General features: G+C 39.3%; 4 protein-coding genes across 6 annotated transcripts; 3 read left to right on the forward strand and 1 right to left on the reverse strand.

The window, feature by feature from the left end:
• The first annotated feature begins 281 nt into the window (after positions 1-281).
• LOC148180646 (sodium-coupled monocarboxylate transporter 2-like) lies at positions 282-3,405 on the forward strand. The gene is made up of 5 exons (XM_088044516.1): positions 282-511; positions 560-837; positions 886-1,108; positions 2,333-2,473; positions 2,523-3,405. The coding sequence occupies exons 1-5, from the start codon at positions 282-284 to the stop codon at positions 3,403-3,405; spliced, it is 1,755 nt and encodes a 584-aa protein (XP_087900642.1).
• Positions 3,406-5,731: 2,326 nt separating this feature from the next.
• LOC148180647 (uncharacterized) lies at positions 5,732-9,456 on the forward strand. Of its 2 annotated transcripts, none has more exons than XM_088048149.1 (3): positions 5,732-5,759; positions 5,810-7,012; positions 9,377-9,456. In XM_088048149.1, the coding sequence occupies exon 2, from the start codon at positions 5,819-5,821 to the stop codon at positions 7,007-7,009; it is 1,191 nt and encodes a 396-aa protein (XP_087904275.1). In that variant the 5' UTR covers positions 5,732-5,759; positions 5,810-5,818; the 3' UTR covers positions 7,010-7,012; positions 9,377-9,456. The 2 variants fall into 2 exon arrangements, with proteins under 2 accessions (XP_087904275.1, XP_087904282.1); XM_088048156.1 differs by lacking the exon at positions 9,377-9,456 and adding an exon at positions 7,075-7,306.
• Positions 9,418-10,047, forward strand: LOC148180648 (uncharacterized). 2 transcript variants are annotated; one of them, XM_088048179.1, is made up of 2 exons: positions 9,418-9,518; positions 9,572-10,047. In XM_088048179.1, exon 2 carries the CDS (start codon positions 9,583-9,585, stop codon positions 10,006-10,008), a length of 426 nt encoding a protein of 141 aa, XP_087904305.1. In that variant the 5' UTR covers positions 9,418-9,518; positions 9,572-9,582; the 3' UTR covers positions 10,009-10,047. The 2 variants fall into 2 exon arrangements, with proteins under 2 accessions (XP_087904305.1, XP_087904314.1); XM_088048188.1 differs by having other exon boundaries at positions 9,423-9,515.
• A 2,115-nt stretch (positions 10,048-12,162) lies between these two features.
• LOC148180649 (uncharacterized) lies at positions 12,163-13,139 on the reverse strand. Its single transcript, XM_088048168.1, has 2 exons — positions 13,132-13,139; positions 12,163-13,080 (listed from the first exon to the last, which is right to left on the reverse strand). Exons 1-2 carry the CDS (start codon positions 13,132-13,134, stop codon positions 12,235-12,237), a joined length of 849 nt encoding a protein of 282 aa, XP_087904294.1. The 5' UTR covers positions 13,135-13,139; the 3' UTR covers positions 12,163-12,234.
• Between the last annotated feature and the right edge of the window lie 1,574 nt (positions 13,140-14,713).

Here is a 14,713-nt window from a genome sequence, read left to right on the forward strand (position 1 = left end):
CTTTTTACATACGAATCCGATCTTGCTATTGTCGTAGGTCTACAAACAACTCAACAAAAACAAGAAAAAAAAAATAAAGCAAGTCCTCGGTTGCATCTCTGATGGATAGTTTAGTTGGAGGCCACACCACTAATCTAAATTCTCAAACTCACAAAGCTCCACAAACACATCAAAATCGCTTCTTATTGTTCTACTTCAAGTGCAAACACCTCATTGATTGCACAACGCACACTTGCCTCCAAAAGAACGCTAGCATAATTCTCTCAGTTGATCGTTTTGCAATGGAGCAAACATATCCAGAACCCACCACCACCGCCCCCTCGACGGCTTCACCCCTCACAGTTTCGTTCTCCTGGTACGACTACATCATCTTCTCGGCGATGCTCACCATCAGTGTCATGATTGGCGTCTATTTCGGCTGCTTCGGAAAGAAACAGTCCACGACAAGCGAATACTTGATGGGGAGCAAGAAAATGCACGTTTTTCCGATCGTGGTGTCTCTGGTGGCCAGGTAAGAGGAGCACTTCAAGAGTTCACGGTGGAAATCTCTTCGTTTTAGCCACATCTCTGGAATCACCTTACTGGGGGTCCCAGCCGACGTGTACAAATTCGGGGCCAACTATTGGCTGTGCGTCCCTGCGTTTCTCATTGTAACAATCGTTTCGAATCTGGTCTACCTGCCTGTCCTCTTCAACGCGCAAGTGACCAGCGTCTACGAGTATCTGGAGAAGAGGTTTGACCAGAAGACGAGGATTTTCTCGTCGTTTCTTTTCGCCGTGTCGCAGGTTCTGTTTTTGCCAATAGTGGTGTACATTCCAGCCCTCGCCTTTTCTGCAGGTAAGTGTTGACTAACTTTACCATCTCTTGAGTTTGTGGTGGTTGCAGCTACTGGAATTAACCTCCATTTGGTGACGCCGGTCATCTGCGGTGTTTGTATTTTCTACACGACCATCGGGGGGCTCAAGGCGGTGGTGTGGACGGACACTTTGCAGTTCACGGTGACTCTGGGGGCTGTCGCCACTGTTTTGGTGCTGGGGGTTAGAGCGACGGGGGGGCTGGGGAACGTGTGGAGGAAGGCGGGGGAAGGACACCGACTGGAGATTTTTGAGTATGTTTTTCTTGCTGGGCAGAAGCAAAAGAAATGGAAACTAAAAGAGAAAAATTGTCCAAATCTAATGCCGATATCTCGCTTATTTTTGAAGGAAATTTGAGGGGTCTCATTTAACGCAGAACTTCACGTAGATTCCAAAAATCTGAGTTTCGTTAAGATCGGCCAACAAATAAGCGAGTTACGGCCGTTTTAATTTTAGGATATTTAGATTTCAATTTTTTCAAATGTTCAAACCCCGATATCTTCGAAACTAAAATAGATAAATTGAAACGGTTTGCGCCATGGTCTTTCTCGCGTCTTTATCTAGATAAGAATCAAGTCTTATCTCGATTTTGAAATTTTTTAAAAAACTACATTTTTGACTTTTGGATTTAATTTGCCCAAATCTAATTCCGTCGATATCTCGCTTATTTTGGGAGCAAATTTGAGTTATTTGGTCTCATTTTACGCAGAATTTTGCGTAGATTCTAAAAATCTAAGATTTGTTAAGATTGGCTCACAACTAAGCGAGTTTTGGCCGTTTAAATTTTTGGTTATTTAGTTCTCAATTTTTCAAATGTTCAAACCCCGATATCTGCGAAACTAAAAGAGATAAATTGAAACGGTTTGCGCCATCGTCTTTCTTGCGTCTTTTTAGATAAGAATCAAGTCTTATCTCGATTTTGAAAAATTTGGAAAAATAATTTTTTAGACTTTTGGATTTAATTTGTCCAATTCTAATTCCGTCGATATCTCGCTTATTTTAGGAGCAAATTGAATTTTTTTGGTCTCATTTTACGCAGAATTTCGCGTAGATTCCAAAAATCTAAGATTCGTTAAGATTGGCTCACAACTAAGCGAGTTTTGGCCGTTTAAATTTTTGGATATTTGGTTTTCAATTTTTCAAATGTTCAAACCCCGATATCTGCGAAACTAAAAGAGATAAATTGAAACGGTTTGCGCCATCGTCTTTCTTGCGTCTTTTTAGATAAGAATCAAGTCTTATCTCGATTTTGAAAAATTTGGAAAAATAATTTCTTAGACTTTTGGATTTAATTTGTCCAATTCTAATTCCGTCAATATCTCGCTTATTTTAGGAGCAAATTAAGGTTTGTTGGTCTCATTTTACGCAGAATTTCGCGTAGATTCCAAAAACGTGAGATTCGTTAAGTTCGGCCCACAAACAAGCGACCTATGGCTTATTTCTCTTGCTGCCGACTGTACTACAAAGATTTGTCTTAGCTTCGACTTTGACATCACCCGAAACGAGAACTTCTGGGGCCCATTCATCGGCATGACGTTCCTCTGGATGGCTTGGACCAACACGAATCAAGGCTGCATCCAGAAGCTCCTTTCCGTTTCAACACTAAGAGACGCCAAACTGTACTCTCACCTCTTCGCCGTTCTTCATTTTCTGTATTCTGTCTTCCAGCGCTGTTACTTTCTACGCCCTGGGAATGAGCCTCGTCAAAACCGCCAGTGTCTTCACTGGACTGATCATCTACGCCCGCTACTCAACCTGCGACCCCTTCGCCGCCCATCGCATCAAAAGGAAGGACCAACTCTTACCTTACTACGTTTTAGACGTGGCCGGCGACATCCCCGGCCTCTCCGGACTCTTCATCGCCGGAGTTTTCAGCGCCGGGTTGAGCACCCTCTCCGCCCACCTCAACTGTCTTTCGGGGACGATCTTCGAGGACTTCATCGCCAAGTGCCTCTCGAAGGAGATGTCGGAGAAGGCCAAAAGCAGCACGTTGAAACTCATCGTGGTGGTGGCCGGCGGCGTCTGCACAGCGTTGGTTTTCGTTTTCGAGCACCTCGGCGGGATAGTCCCGTTGGCTATAGCATTCGGGGGAATCACAGCGGGGCCTTTACTCGGCATGTTCACTCTGGGGGTTCTCTTCCGACGAGCGAACTCCAAGGGGGCTTTTTACGGCGGTTTGGTCGGTCTGACGTTGATCACTTGTCTCGCGCTGCCGACCAAGTACCTCCAAAGTCAGGGGCGCATTCCTCTCCCCGAGAAACCCGTGTCTACTGAAGGGGGTACTTCCAATTACACGCTTGACGAGGGAAGCCCGGGGAGTCAGAGCGGGGAAACTTTCATGCTTTTCAAGATATCTTTCTATTACTACACTTTGATTGGTTGTTTGTTTACGATGACCATTGGACTGATTGTTAGTTACTTTACTGACAAGGACGAAAAAGTGGTTGACGAACATCTGTTTAGTTCGATAATTCGGCGGCATTCTGGGAATGAAGACAACGGATATAACACTGTGGAGAAGGCGCTGCACATCGTGACCGACAATAGTTGAGAAAGTGTAAATTTGAAGAGAATAAAAAGAGGAAAAAAGTGAAAATACTACTTTTTATTTGCATGATTTTCAATGTCCGCGGCCTTTTCTGTAACCATGGTTATATTTGTGTTGTGTTGCGTTGCCATGGTTGTGTTAGTTTGTTACCATAGTTACGTTGTGTATTGCCATGGTTACGTTGTCTGTTGCCATAGTTACGTTTTCTTGATGACCGTCAAAACCGTTATTTTAATGTTATGTTTTTATTATTAAATTTTTCAATTTCCCATAGACTTGACATTTAGCTATGGCGTCATCTATTAATTAAAATTGACATGTATCCATCACAAATATCATGCTCCTTTGAAAATTGGCATTTTTTTTTTAAATTTTAATCTTTTGTTTTGGTTAGGGCATTTTTAGTCCCTCTATGTATAAACCTCGATAACTCCGAAACTAAGACAGATAGAAAGATGCGGTTTTTACCATCGTTTTTCTCGCGTTTTTTGCATAATAATCCGGTCTTGCAATAAACGTAGGTCTACAACTAACTGAGTTAGAGCGGTTTAAAGTCTCGGTTAGTGAATTGTTAGTTCCTCTATGTATAAACCTGGATAACTTCTAAGCTATGACAGATAGGAAGATGCAGTTTTTACCGTCGCTTTTCTCGCGATTTTCTACATAAGAACCCGGTTTTGTCATCAACGTAGATCTCTAAATATGCCAGTTAGAAGAGTTTAAGTCTCGGTAAGTGAATTTTCAGTTCCTCCATGTTTAAACCTCGATAACTCTGAAACTATGAAAGATAGAGAGATGCGGTTTATACCATCGTTTTTTTCGCGTTTTTTTACATCCGGTCTTGCTATTAACGTAGGTTTACAAATGTCTTAGTTACAACCGTTAAAGGTCTCGGTTAGCGAATTTTTTTGTTTCTCCAGGTATAAACCTCGATAACTCCGAAACTATGACAGATAGAAAGACGCGGTTTTGACAGTCGTTTTTCTCGCAATTTGCTACATAAGAAACCGGTCTTTCTATTGACATAGGTTTACAAATAACAGAGTTAGAAGCGATTTAAGTCTCGGTTAGTGATTTTTCCTCTTTTTGTATAAACCTTGATAACTCTGAAACTATGACAGATAGAAAGATGCGATTTTCACTATCGTTTTTTTCGCGGTTTTTTACATAAGAATCCGGTCTTGCTATTAACCTAGGTCTACATATAATTAGGTTAGAAGCGTGTAAAGTCTCGGTTAGTAAATTTTTAGTTTTTCCATGTATAAACCTCGATAATTCCGAAACTATGACAGATAGATAGATGCGGTTTTTACCATCGTTTTTCTCGCGGTTTTTTACATAAGAATCCGGTCTTGCCATTAACCTAGGTGTACAAATAATTGGGTTAGAAGCGTGTGAAGTCTGGGTTAGTGAATTTTAAGTTCCTCCATGTATAAGCCTCCATAACTTCGAAACTATGACAGATAGAAAGACGCGGTTTTAACAGTCGTTTTTCTCGCAATTTGCTACATAAGAATCCGGTCTTACTATTGACATAGGTTTACAAATAGCAGAGTTAGAAGCGATTTAAGTCTCGGTTAGTGATTTTTTCCTCTTTTTGTATAAACCTCGATAAGTCCGAAACTATGACAGATAGAAAAATGAGGTTTTTGTCATTGTTTTTCTTGCAATTTTTTAGATAAAAATCCGGTCTTGCCATTAACGTAGGACTACAAATAACTGAGTTCGAAGCGTTTAAAGTCTCAGTTAGTTAATTCTTTCTTGTATAACCCTCGATAACTCAGAAACTACGACAGATAATAAAACGCTTTACCATAGTTTTTCTCGCGCTTTTTTACATAAAAATCCGGTCTTGCCATTAACGCAGGTCTACAAATAACTGAGTTACAAGCGTTTAAAGTCTCAGTTAGTGAATTTTTAGTAAGATTGATATTTCGCCTTTTTTACCCGACGCAAGATTTTGTACAATTTCTTGTACCAAATTTGCTACCCACCTAAAATTCCCAATTCACTGGAAATACTACCCATTTATTTGATTTTCAAATTACGCGGCCTTTACTATAACTATGGTTACGTTGTGTCTTACCATGGCAACATTGTGTATTGCCATGGTTACGTTGTCTGTTGCCATAGTTACGTTTTCTAGTTGACTATCCGTTTGAATTTGACACGCAAAACATTAATAAGTTTCGTAAAAATGTTCTTCTTCTTATGGAAGTCGAAATGCGCAACGAGGTCAAGTTCCTTGAAGCTCTCCCTTGAAGAGATTCAGCGAGGGCAACTGGCAAGACGTAGCTGGGAACTTTCACCGCTAAATTTGTGTCAGCATATGTTTGTGTCTTTTCTGTACAGCAGCGGTGAGTAATTGCGCCTCTGTGAAAATAGCAAACTAATTTCGATAACGCAGGAATTGATAATGATGGCGTTGGAATATTCCGAAGAGACGACGAGGCTGAAAATCGCCAAAAACTGGAGCGTTCATCGGTGCAGATTCTGTCGGTTCAAGACGACTTCCATGTTCTTCATGCTCAACCACGCGAAGCGGCATCAAGCGGAGCTGGAAGGTTTTGACTGCAAGAGCGCGGAGTTGGAGGGCTACCGGTGTTTAGACTGTGAGTTTTCAACGGACTCTACCGTCTTCTTCAAGCAGCACATTCAAGACAGTCACGTTTATAAGAAGGATGTTCGGATGAACGTGACGACGTGTTATGCATGTAAGATCTGCAATTACCAAACTCATTTTAGGCTTGATTGGCTCAAGCACACACTGAAGAGCCATCCAAGTTTAGTCGCAACTTTTGAGGGATCGAAAGTCTTAACACCACCTAAGAAACGGAGGAAAAGACGAACGGGAAATAAGAGTAGAGTCTGTGATGAATGCGGCTTTAAAACAACAAAGAAAGCGATGTTAGACCGACACATAATAATCCAACATTTACCAGACGATCAAATTCAGTGGTTTCATTGTGATCAATGCGATTACAAAGCGAAACTGAAGTACAGAATTGCCGATCATAAAAAGGAAACACACCGAGGAAAACCGTTCAAATGTGACGAATGCAGTATGAGAACCACAACAAAGAAGGCTCTGAACCGCCACAAACTAAGAAAACACACAAAATTCGACGAAATTCAGTGGTTGTGTTGCCATGACTGCAGCTACAAATCGAAAACCAAAACCGAGCTCATTGCCCACACCCGCCGCCACCACTCCAAAGACCGCAAATGGTTTGGATGCGATCACTGCGACTACAAAGCTAAAAGTGGTTTCGAGCTGAAATCGCACAAATACCATAAACACGCGAAAGCCGCTGAAATCAACTGGTTTGAATGTGATCAGTGCGACTTCTTATCGAAAACGAAAGGTCGTGTAGTTCGCCATAAAATCGAGAAACATTCAGAAGGCGACTCAGGGCGATGGTTTGAGTGCCACCACTGCGGTTTCAGGACGAGGTATAAAAAATCGCTTGAAATTCACATACAGGGGCAAGTAAGTCGGCGGCATGAGTGCAGGAAATGCGGATTTGAAACGATGTCGAAGTGCGAGTTCAAGGAACATCTTCGGAAAAAGCACGGCAAGGAGGTGACGCGTTTGAAACATCACTGAAAGGTAAGTCCCTAATTATGCAAATTACTAATTAATTAACGTCTAATTCATTTCAACATACACAGTTAACCAACGATGGAGGAAATCCACCGGAAAAGCCCAACGCCACTAATTGACACTTTCATCAAACATAACTGCCTTTTACATCTCTGTCGAGTCTTTTTACTTTTTCTTCAACTGGAAACACGACTTCTTTACTTGTTTTTTAAATTACGCGCTCTTTGCTGTAACCATGGTTATGTTGTCTGTTGTCATGGTTATGTTGTGTGTTGCCATAGTTACAATGTCGGTTGCCATAGTTACGTTTTTTGTGAATAAATAAGTAAGACCTAATTAGACAGAGCAATCTGTGACAACCTTGAAGTAAATTGAACGCAAATTAATTAATTAATTCATTAATAAATTTGCGTTCAATTTACTTCAAGGTTGTCACAGATTGCAAACGAACAACGGAGGAAATTCTAACCCCAAAAAGATCCTCTGAATACCGAATTCGGTCAATTTCTCGTTTAATTGTGAAGCGAACTCAAGTTCTTTGGGTTCATTTAACGCAGAATTTCACGCAGAATCGAAAACTGTGCAACTTTTAAACGTACGTCAACAAATAACCGAATTAGAAGCGTTTGAAATTTCGGGTTGTCGCCATAGGGCAAAATTTTTGGAGCTCTGAAACATTTAGTGCTCGATATCTCGGAAACTATTAGAAATATAGGGAAACCGTTTCCGCCATTGTTTTTTTCGTTATTTTTTTGTATAAAAAATAGTTCTTTTTCGAGTAAACTTGAGTTATTATACATCAGTGAACGCAGAATTTTACGCAGAATCCAAATCTGGGATTTAAATTCAGATCCGACAACAAATAACTGAGTTATGGCCGATCAAAGTTTCGGATAGTTGATTTTCAGTTTTCCCAATTTTTCCTAATTTTTAAAATTCAATATCTTGAAAACTATTAGAGATATTGAGATGCGGTTTGCGGCATGGTTTTTCTCGGCTCATTTTACGTTAGAAAAAGTTCTCGACGGCCCAACATTCAATAGTCGATTTTTCGCGAAAAAAAAAACCGACATCAAACGATGAAAATTTTTCATTTATTTATTTTTGGCCATAACTCGTAAACTATTTGTCCAATAGATCTGAAATTTGGCCACTGGATAGATTTTGAGCTCCTCTTTCGACTGATGTATAATTCAAAGCTATTAAACGTCGTTTTTACCTTGAAGACAGTGATTGAAATTACCTCAAAATGACTTCTTTAAAACAGTTTTTTGCCAATGCCTCGTTTTTTTATGAAGCAAACTAAACAAATTTGGGCTCATTTTACGCAGAATGTCACGCTGAATCCAAAAATGCAAAATCTTTTAATTTTTTTTTGAACAAATAACTGAGTTATGGCTTTTTGAATATTTGGGTTGTCGCCAAGGGCCAAATTTTTGGAGGTTTGAAACAATTCGTGCTCAATATCTTGGAAACTATAAGAGGTATTGAGATGAGCTTTGCGCCATCGTATTTCTCGTCATTTTTTACGTAAAAAATAGTCCAACTGCGAAAATCAGCGAGAAATTGTCGTTTTGCATCGAAATAAGGGAATTTCTCTATAAAATCTAATAAATTCGTGCAGATTTCTGCTGTTTTCTTGCAATTCAGCCGTTGAATCTTGATAAAAATTGATGGTTTTGTAGATTTCGAGCTCTTCTTTGCGAATTCAAGCCAGAAAACTGCGAAAATCTTAGATTTTCCAAAAGTCAAAAGTTTCAGTTTTTTGCAAAAATTCATGGTTAAAACTTCTGCTGATATCGATTTGTCACTTATTTTTTTGAGTAGACTTGCGTTATTATACATCATTTTACGCAGAATTTGTCGCTTATTCCAAATGAAGGATTGAAATTCAGATCCGACAACAAATAACTGAGTTATGGCTTTTTGAATTTTTTGGGTAATTGCCAGAGGGCCAAATTTTTGAAGGTTCTGCTGTGCTTAATCGTTTTTTTTTGTTAAGAATTTGTTTTTGGATAGTCAAAAAATTTTTTTATTTCATTTCATGACTTTTTCGGTCGATATTTCGCTTATTTTCAGACCAATGTTAAATTATTTGTGCTCATTTTGCGCAGAATTTCACGATGATGCAAAACTCTTCGATCTATTCAGATACGTCAATAAATAAGCCAATTAGATTCCATTTGTATCACGACCCTTACTGGTTTTTAAATTACGCGCTCTTTGCTGTAACCATGGTGATGTTGTGTGTTATCATGGTTACGTTGTGTATTGCCATAGCTACGTTGTCTGTTGCCATAGTTACGTTTTCAACAAGACCTAATTAAGCAAATTAAATGACTGATTAATTTGCGTCCAATTTATTTCAAGGCCGCCACAGATCGCAAACCCAGAGATTAACTCAGTGCAGTTAAGCAACGAGGAAATCCCCCGGAGAATCCCGAGCGCGCGGACTTAAGCTCTCTTCGACCGCGCCGGAGTCAATTCCGCGAGAGCCTCCAACAGAACCGCAGTGAGTTGCCCCCTTGTCCCAACACGACCGTTTTAACCGTTTTTGTTCTCCAGAACACGTCGAAATGAAGGGAATTCTCTTGTGCTTCTTCGCCGCCACCTCCTTCACGTCGCTGTCCGCGCTCACTCTTATAAGTTGGACCAGGGAAACGCACCTCGTCATCCAGAACCGGCGCAATGTGCCCGTTGAGAATATCGTGGTGAGCAACGTGGACCCCCACGATTTCGAAGAGGGCAGCGGCCCCGTGGAGAAGTTCAAAGGTGCGTCTATTCCGGCGAAACGCGTGATCGAGCGAAGGCTGGAGATCAACGCGTTTGCGTCCAAGTGCCCGTTGACGATGGAGTTCCAGTTTTTGGGGGGCGAAAAGGGCAGTTTTACCATCAACATGAAGCACGCGATTGGGGAAGGAGACGCGGACTTTAAGTACGATGCGCCCTTTTCCATCACGTACCGGATTTCGGGGAATAACGTCAATATAGTTTTGGGGTAAAATTTTTATTGCGTGTTAAATAAAATCAGTCGTCTTTTACTGTGATGAAAATCGAGTTCCCGCTCTTCCTGTAATTGACAGTCCTGTTCCCGAAATGCGAGAAGTTTGCTTCGGCGGTACCCAAGGCGTACTTCTGGTTGATCCTGAACCAGTCCATGGTAAAATCCGAGAACCATAAAGTCATCGTGAAGGGGGAATTGGTCGCCACTTGGTTCACTTCAATTCGGCGGTCTTCGGAGCCTCCTGAGGGAATCGAGACGTTTTGGAACACATCCTGGGGGCCACCGCCTTTTTCGAAGTCGAAGCAGTCGACGTTTGTGACGACGGTGGTTATGATGTTGTCTTGGGACAAGTTTTTGATTAAAAGGTGAGTTTCGCGGCTCCACGCCAAGACAGAAGTGGACATCGCCAGCAGAAGGATGAGGGCGTAGATATGAGTCATTTTCCCTTCTTTTTAAGAGTAGAGATCTGTTGCACACCACTGTCTAAAAACAACTAATTGAGTTAGTTGTGGTTGGCTACTGAATAATTTCCTTTTTAGCGACCGCAGAAGAAGCGGTTTTAGTTGACCACGCGATCTTGGAAATACCAGGGAAACCGGCGCTGACGTCAAATTGCACCATGTTGTGAGACCTCACATTGACCTTCCAGTTTTACACGAACTTTATGTAGTTTTGTTTTGTTTCTTCGAGTTATTTCTGTGTTGACCTTGACTTTTACTGTTGTTGTTGTTGTGATTCATATGTGGTGTCATTTCCACTGTGATTATGTTTGGATGCCAGCCGTAATTCGCTTATAGGAATTGCAATGTAAACTTATGCTAAAATAGGACGATTTCTAGCTTGTTTATGGAGAAAACTCAGGTTGTTGGTGCTCATTTAACGCAGAATTTCGCGCTGAATCCAAAACTACTCTTATTTTTCTCATCCGTCAACAAATAACTGAGTTAGAGGCTTTTGGAATTTTGGGTTGTCAAAATTTTGGAGGTTCGAAAACGATTTTGCTTGATATCTCTGGAAGTAAGGCGAATATATAAAAACCGTTTTCGAAATCGTTTTTCTCGCATTTTTTAGCTTAGAAATCGATCTTCAATAATTTCGAAATTTTATTTATTTAGTATGAAAATAAGTTGCTTTTCGTTCTCTAATTCAAACACAGCTGCCATCTCGCTTATTTATGAAGCGACATATCGGTACTCATTTTACGCAGAATTTCACGTAGAATCCAAAAAGGTAAGACTCGTTAAGATCGGTTTACAAATAACTGAGTTATGGGCTATCAAAGTTTAGGATATTGAATTTTGAGTTGGAAAATTCTAACAGCCGAATATTTTCTATTAAAATCTGTAATTTCGGCTAAAACAATGAAATTTTGTGGATTTGTTACTTATTTAGTAGCTATTGAGTGTGGATAATTCCAGATTTTTAGAACAAGAAATGAAAATTTTTGAACTTTTTATTTGGAGGTTGCGCTCAAAATCCAAAATTATCTATTAAATCTGTAACTTCGCCAATTTTAATGCTACAGCAATGAAATTTTGTGGATTTGTTATTAGTTCAATGGGTATTGGGTGAGGTAAATTCCACATTTTTTGGACAAGAAATGAAAATTTTGGAATTTTTTATTTTTAAGTCAAACTCAAAATCCAATTTTTTTATTAAAATGTGTAATTTAGCCAATTTTAGGACTAAAGCAATGAAATTTAGTGGACTTGTTACTTATTTAAACTCTATTAGGTATGGCAAATTCCAGATTTTTACAACAAGAATTAAAAATTTTGGAACATTTTATTTGGAGGTCAAACTCAAAATCCAAAATTTTCTATTAAAATCTGTAAGTTCGCCAATTTTAATACCAAAGCAATGAATTTTGGAAGACTTGTTACTTCTTCAGTGACTACTGGGTGAGGCAAATTCCAGATTTTTAGAACATGAAAGGTACAACTTACCCCCCAAATTCGAGAGGGTGAGTTCCTCCACTTTGATTGTGTTAGCGAAGAGCATCCGGGTATTTCCAGTTCGGTGGAGACACAACTCCACGGTCTTCAAGTGTTGCAAATGGTTGAAAGCGTCCTCATCAACTTTGTGGATTTTGTCGTTGCACAACTTCAAGTTTTGCAAAAGAAGCGAATCCTTGAAAGTGTCTTTGGTGAGGTGTTTAATCTTCACACCTTCCAAAATCAGGTTCTTCAACTTTGCAAGATTGTGGAAGGTGTTGGCGTCAACTTCACTCTTGTGATTGTCGGCTTTGATCCTCAACACCTCCAGGTTTCTCTGGTGAAGTTAATTGGGTGTGGTGACAAAACTCCACCTCCAAGTGTTTTACTGAAGACGAGGGACATAAACCACCGGCTTCTATGTGCTCCAACTGGTCGGCTTTAACATGGAGTTCTTTGACGTCCAATTGGGATTTGTGCAGAGTGCCGTTGAGACCCTCAAGAGTGAAGTTTTCTGCTTTCATTGGGACTTTAGCCCAGATGTTTAAATCTTTCGACGTTGACACCCGGAAGTTCTTCAAATTCCTCAAACCAGTAAAGGAGTCCGTGTCAATTCCATAAAACACACAATGATTAAAAGTGAGATTTTCCAACGACCCTAAACTCCCGAAGTTTTCTTTCGTAACATTGTGGAATATCAAATAGGAGAAACTAAGAACTCTTAAGTTGGTTAAATGACTAACTGCCTCCGTGGTAACCGGCAGGTGCTCGTAATTAACTCCCTTAACGTGCAACTCCTCCAGTTTCTCACAATTCTTCAGTACTTTATCAGTCACTGTTACGGGTCTTCCTCTCCCTACGTAAATCCGAAGAGATTTCAACTTCTGTGGGGAACAAACCGCGCCCGGTTCGATTTGGTCCTTCGTTTTGACATCCACTTCTAACTTCGTGACGCTCAACTGTGCCAAAGAGTCCGCATGTAGAGTTCCGTTGATGTTCATGATGAGGACGTGGGTTCCTGCTTCTGGTGGTAATGTCACCGGTTTGTTCTCTTCCGGTGTAACATTTTCGACGTCGAATCTCACGTCTTCGCAAGTGGTGGCGTGGAGGAACAGAGAGAAGAGGACGAAGCGGATCTGCAAAAAGAAGTGTTAGGTAAATTAAAAGAGGTTTGGGAAAAAGCGAACCATTTTTGTCGGAGAGTCGAAATGAAATGAGTTTGTTTAGATACAGAATATCGCCAGGAAAGGTTATCATTGTTACGTGAAATCTTGTTACTAGATGGTCAAAAGAAGAAGAAATGATGGGTGTTGTTAACACGCGCAAGGTCGGAGGTTATAAAAACTTTGATATTTTTGTCTTCAGGTTCGACTTCCACATTCCAGGAGATTAGATAAAAGAAAACAATTTGTTGGTCTTATCAAAATACAAAATTAATGAAATTGATAAAAAAAAATTAAGAAAAGTTATGCAGAATTCGAAGAATGAACATGGAAGAGCCTAAGAATCAAAACGTTCAGCAAAATCTCAAGTACATATTTGAATTTTGAGAAATTTTAATACTAGAAATAAAAAAGAAAACTAAAATAACATAAAAAGAACTCAAAAAAATGGAAAACAAGGAATTTTATGACTCTAATAGAGATATTTAAGGCCCGCATGTTTATTACGTTTTTTCCACTATCAAAATGAGTAAATCATACATTTTGTCTTTCATTTCTATTTATTTTTTTATTTCAAATTTTTGACGTATTTTAAGAAACCTGAAAACAGATTTGGAATTTTGGAAGGCGTCAAATTCAAAATGCTGCTCTACGATTGGTCGTTCAGCAGAGCGAGTTACACAATGCTGTTTTTTTTAAACTCAACATGAACTGTCACATTTGTCAAATTGTCACCAAATTGTGAGACCATCACTAATAAACTTGTTTTTCTTATTTCCAGTTTATGAATTTCTAAACCTTACATGTAAAGTGCAGCTCATTGCTATCAGTCCACTCTCTAATGTAAATTTTCGAAAATTTTTGGGTGTAAATCAGGCTTTCAATTCCTTAGGGAGAAAATTAGGGGAAAATTGAATGTAGCGATTTTTGAGATTAACACGTTGTCAAAGTTGAGTCTATTAATTAACTACTAATTAAAAATTTGTTGCAAAACAATAATTTTAATAGAGATTTAACAAGTTTTAGCAGTGTTGTGAAAGACGATTATCGTCTACGCATGTCACAGTTGCGTCAAAGTCAAACGCATTTGCTGCCAATTGCTACCGATAAAAATCGCTAAGGGCTGCTGCCAACTTAATTTTTTAATAAATGGACTGATAGTAATGAGCTCTGGTATAGATGGTGCCGCTTTTCAGTCAATTTGGAGGAATAGTTTAGAAAAGTTTTTTTAAATCTAGTAATATTTGAAGTTCTAGACCTGTCACATAGATGGCGCCAGTTTTAAGTCAAATTTTGCTTAAAATAAAAAAAGTATTTCTTCTTAAAATTCTGTAATTTTGACATATTTGAAGTTCTAGACTTGACACATAGATGGTCCCACTTTTCAATCAAATTTTGAAGGATATTAAAAAAATATGTGTTTTTTTAAATCCAGTAATTTTTAATATATTTGAAGTTCTAGATCTGTCACATTGATGGCGCCACTTTTAAGTCAAATTTTGCTTGAAATAAAAAACTTCTTCTTCTTAAAATCATGTAATTTTGACATATTTAAAGTTCCAGACTTTACACATAGATAGCGTAACTTTTCAGTTAAATATTGACG

This window comes from Gnatocerus cornutus, chromosome 1 (genome assembly GCF_029298725.1).
Source record: "Gnatocerus cornutus isolate USDA-ARS CGAHR chromosome 1, icGnaCorn1.1, whole genome shotgun sequence".
NCBI lineage: Eukaryota > Metazoa > Arthropoda > Insecta > Coleoptera > Tenebrionidae > Gnatocerus > Gnatocerus cornutus.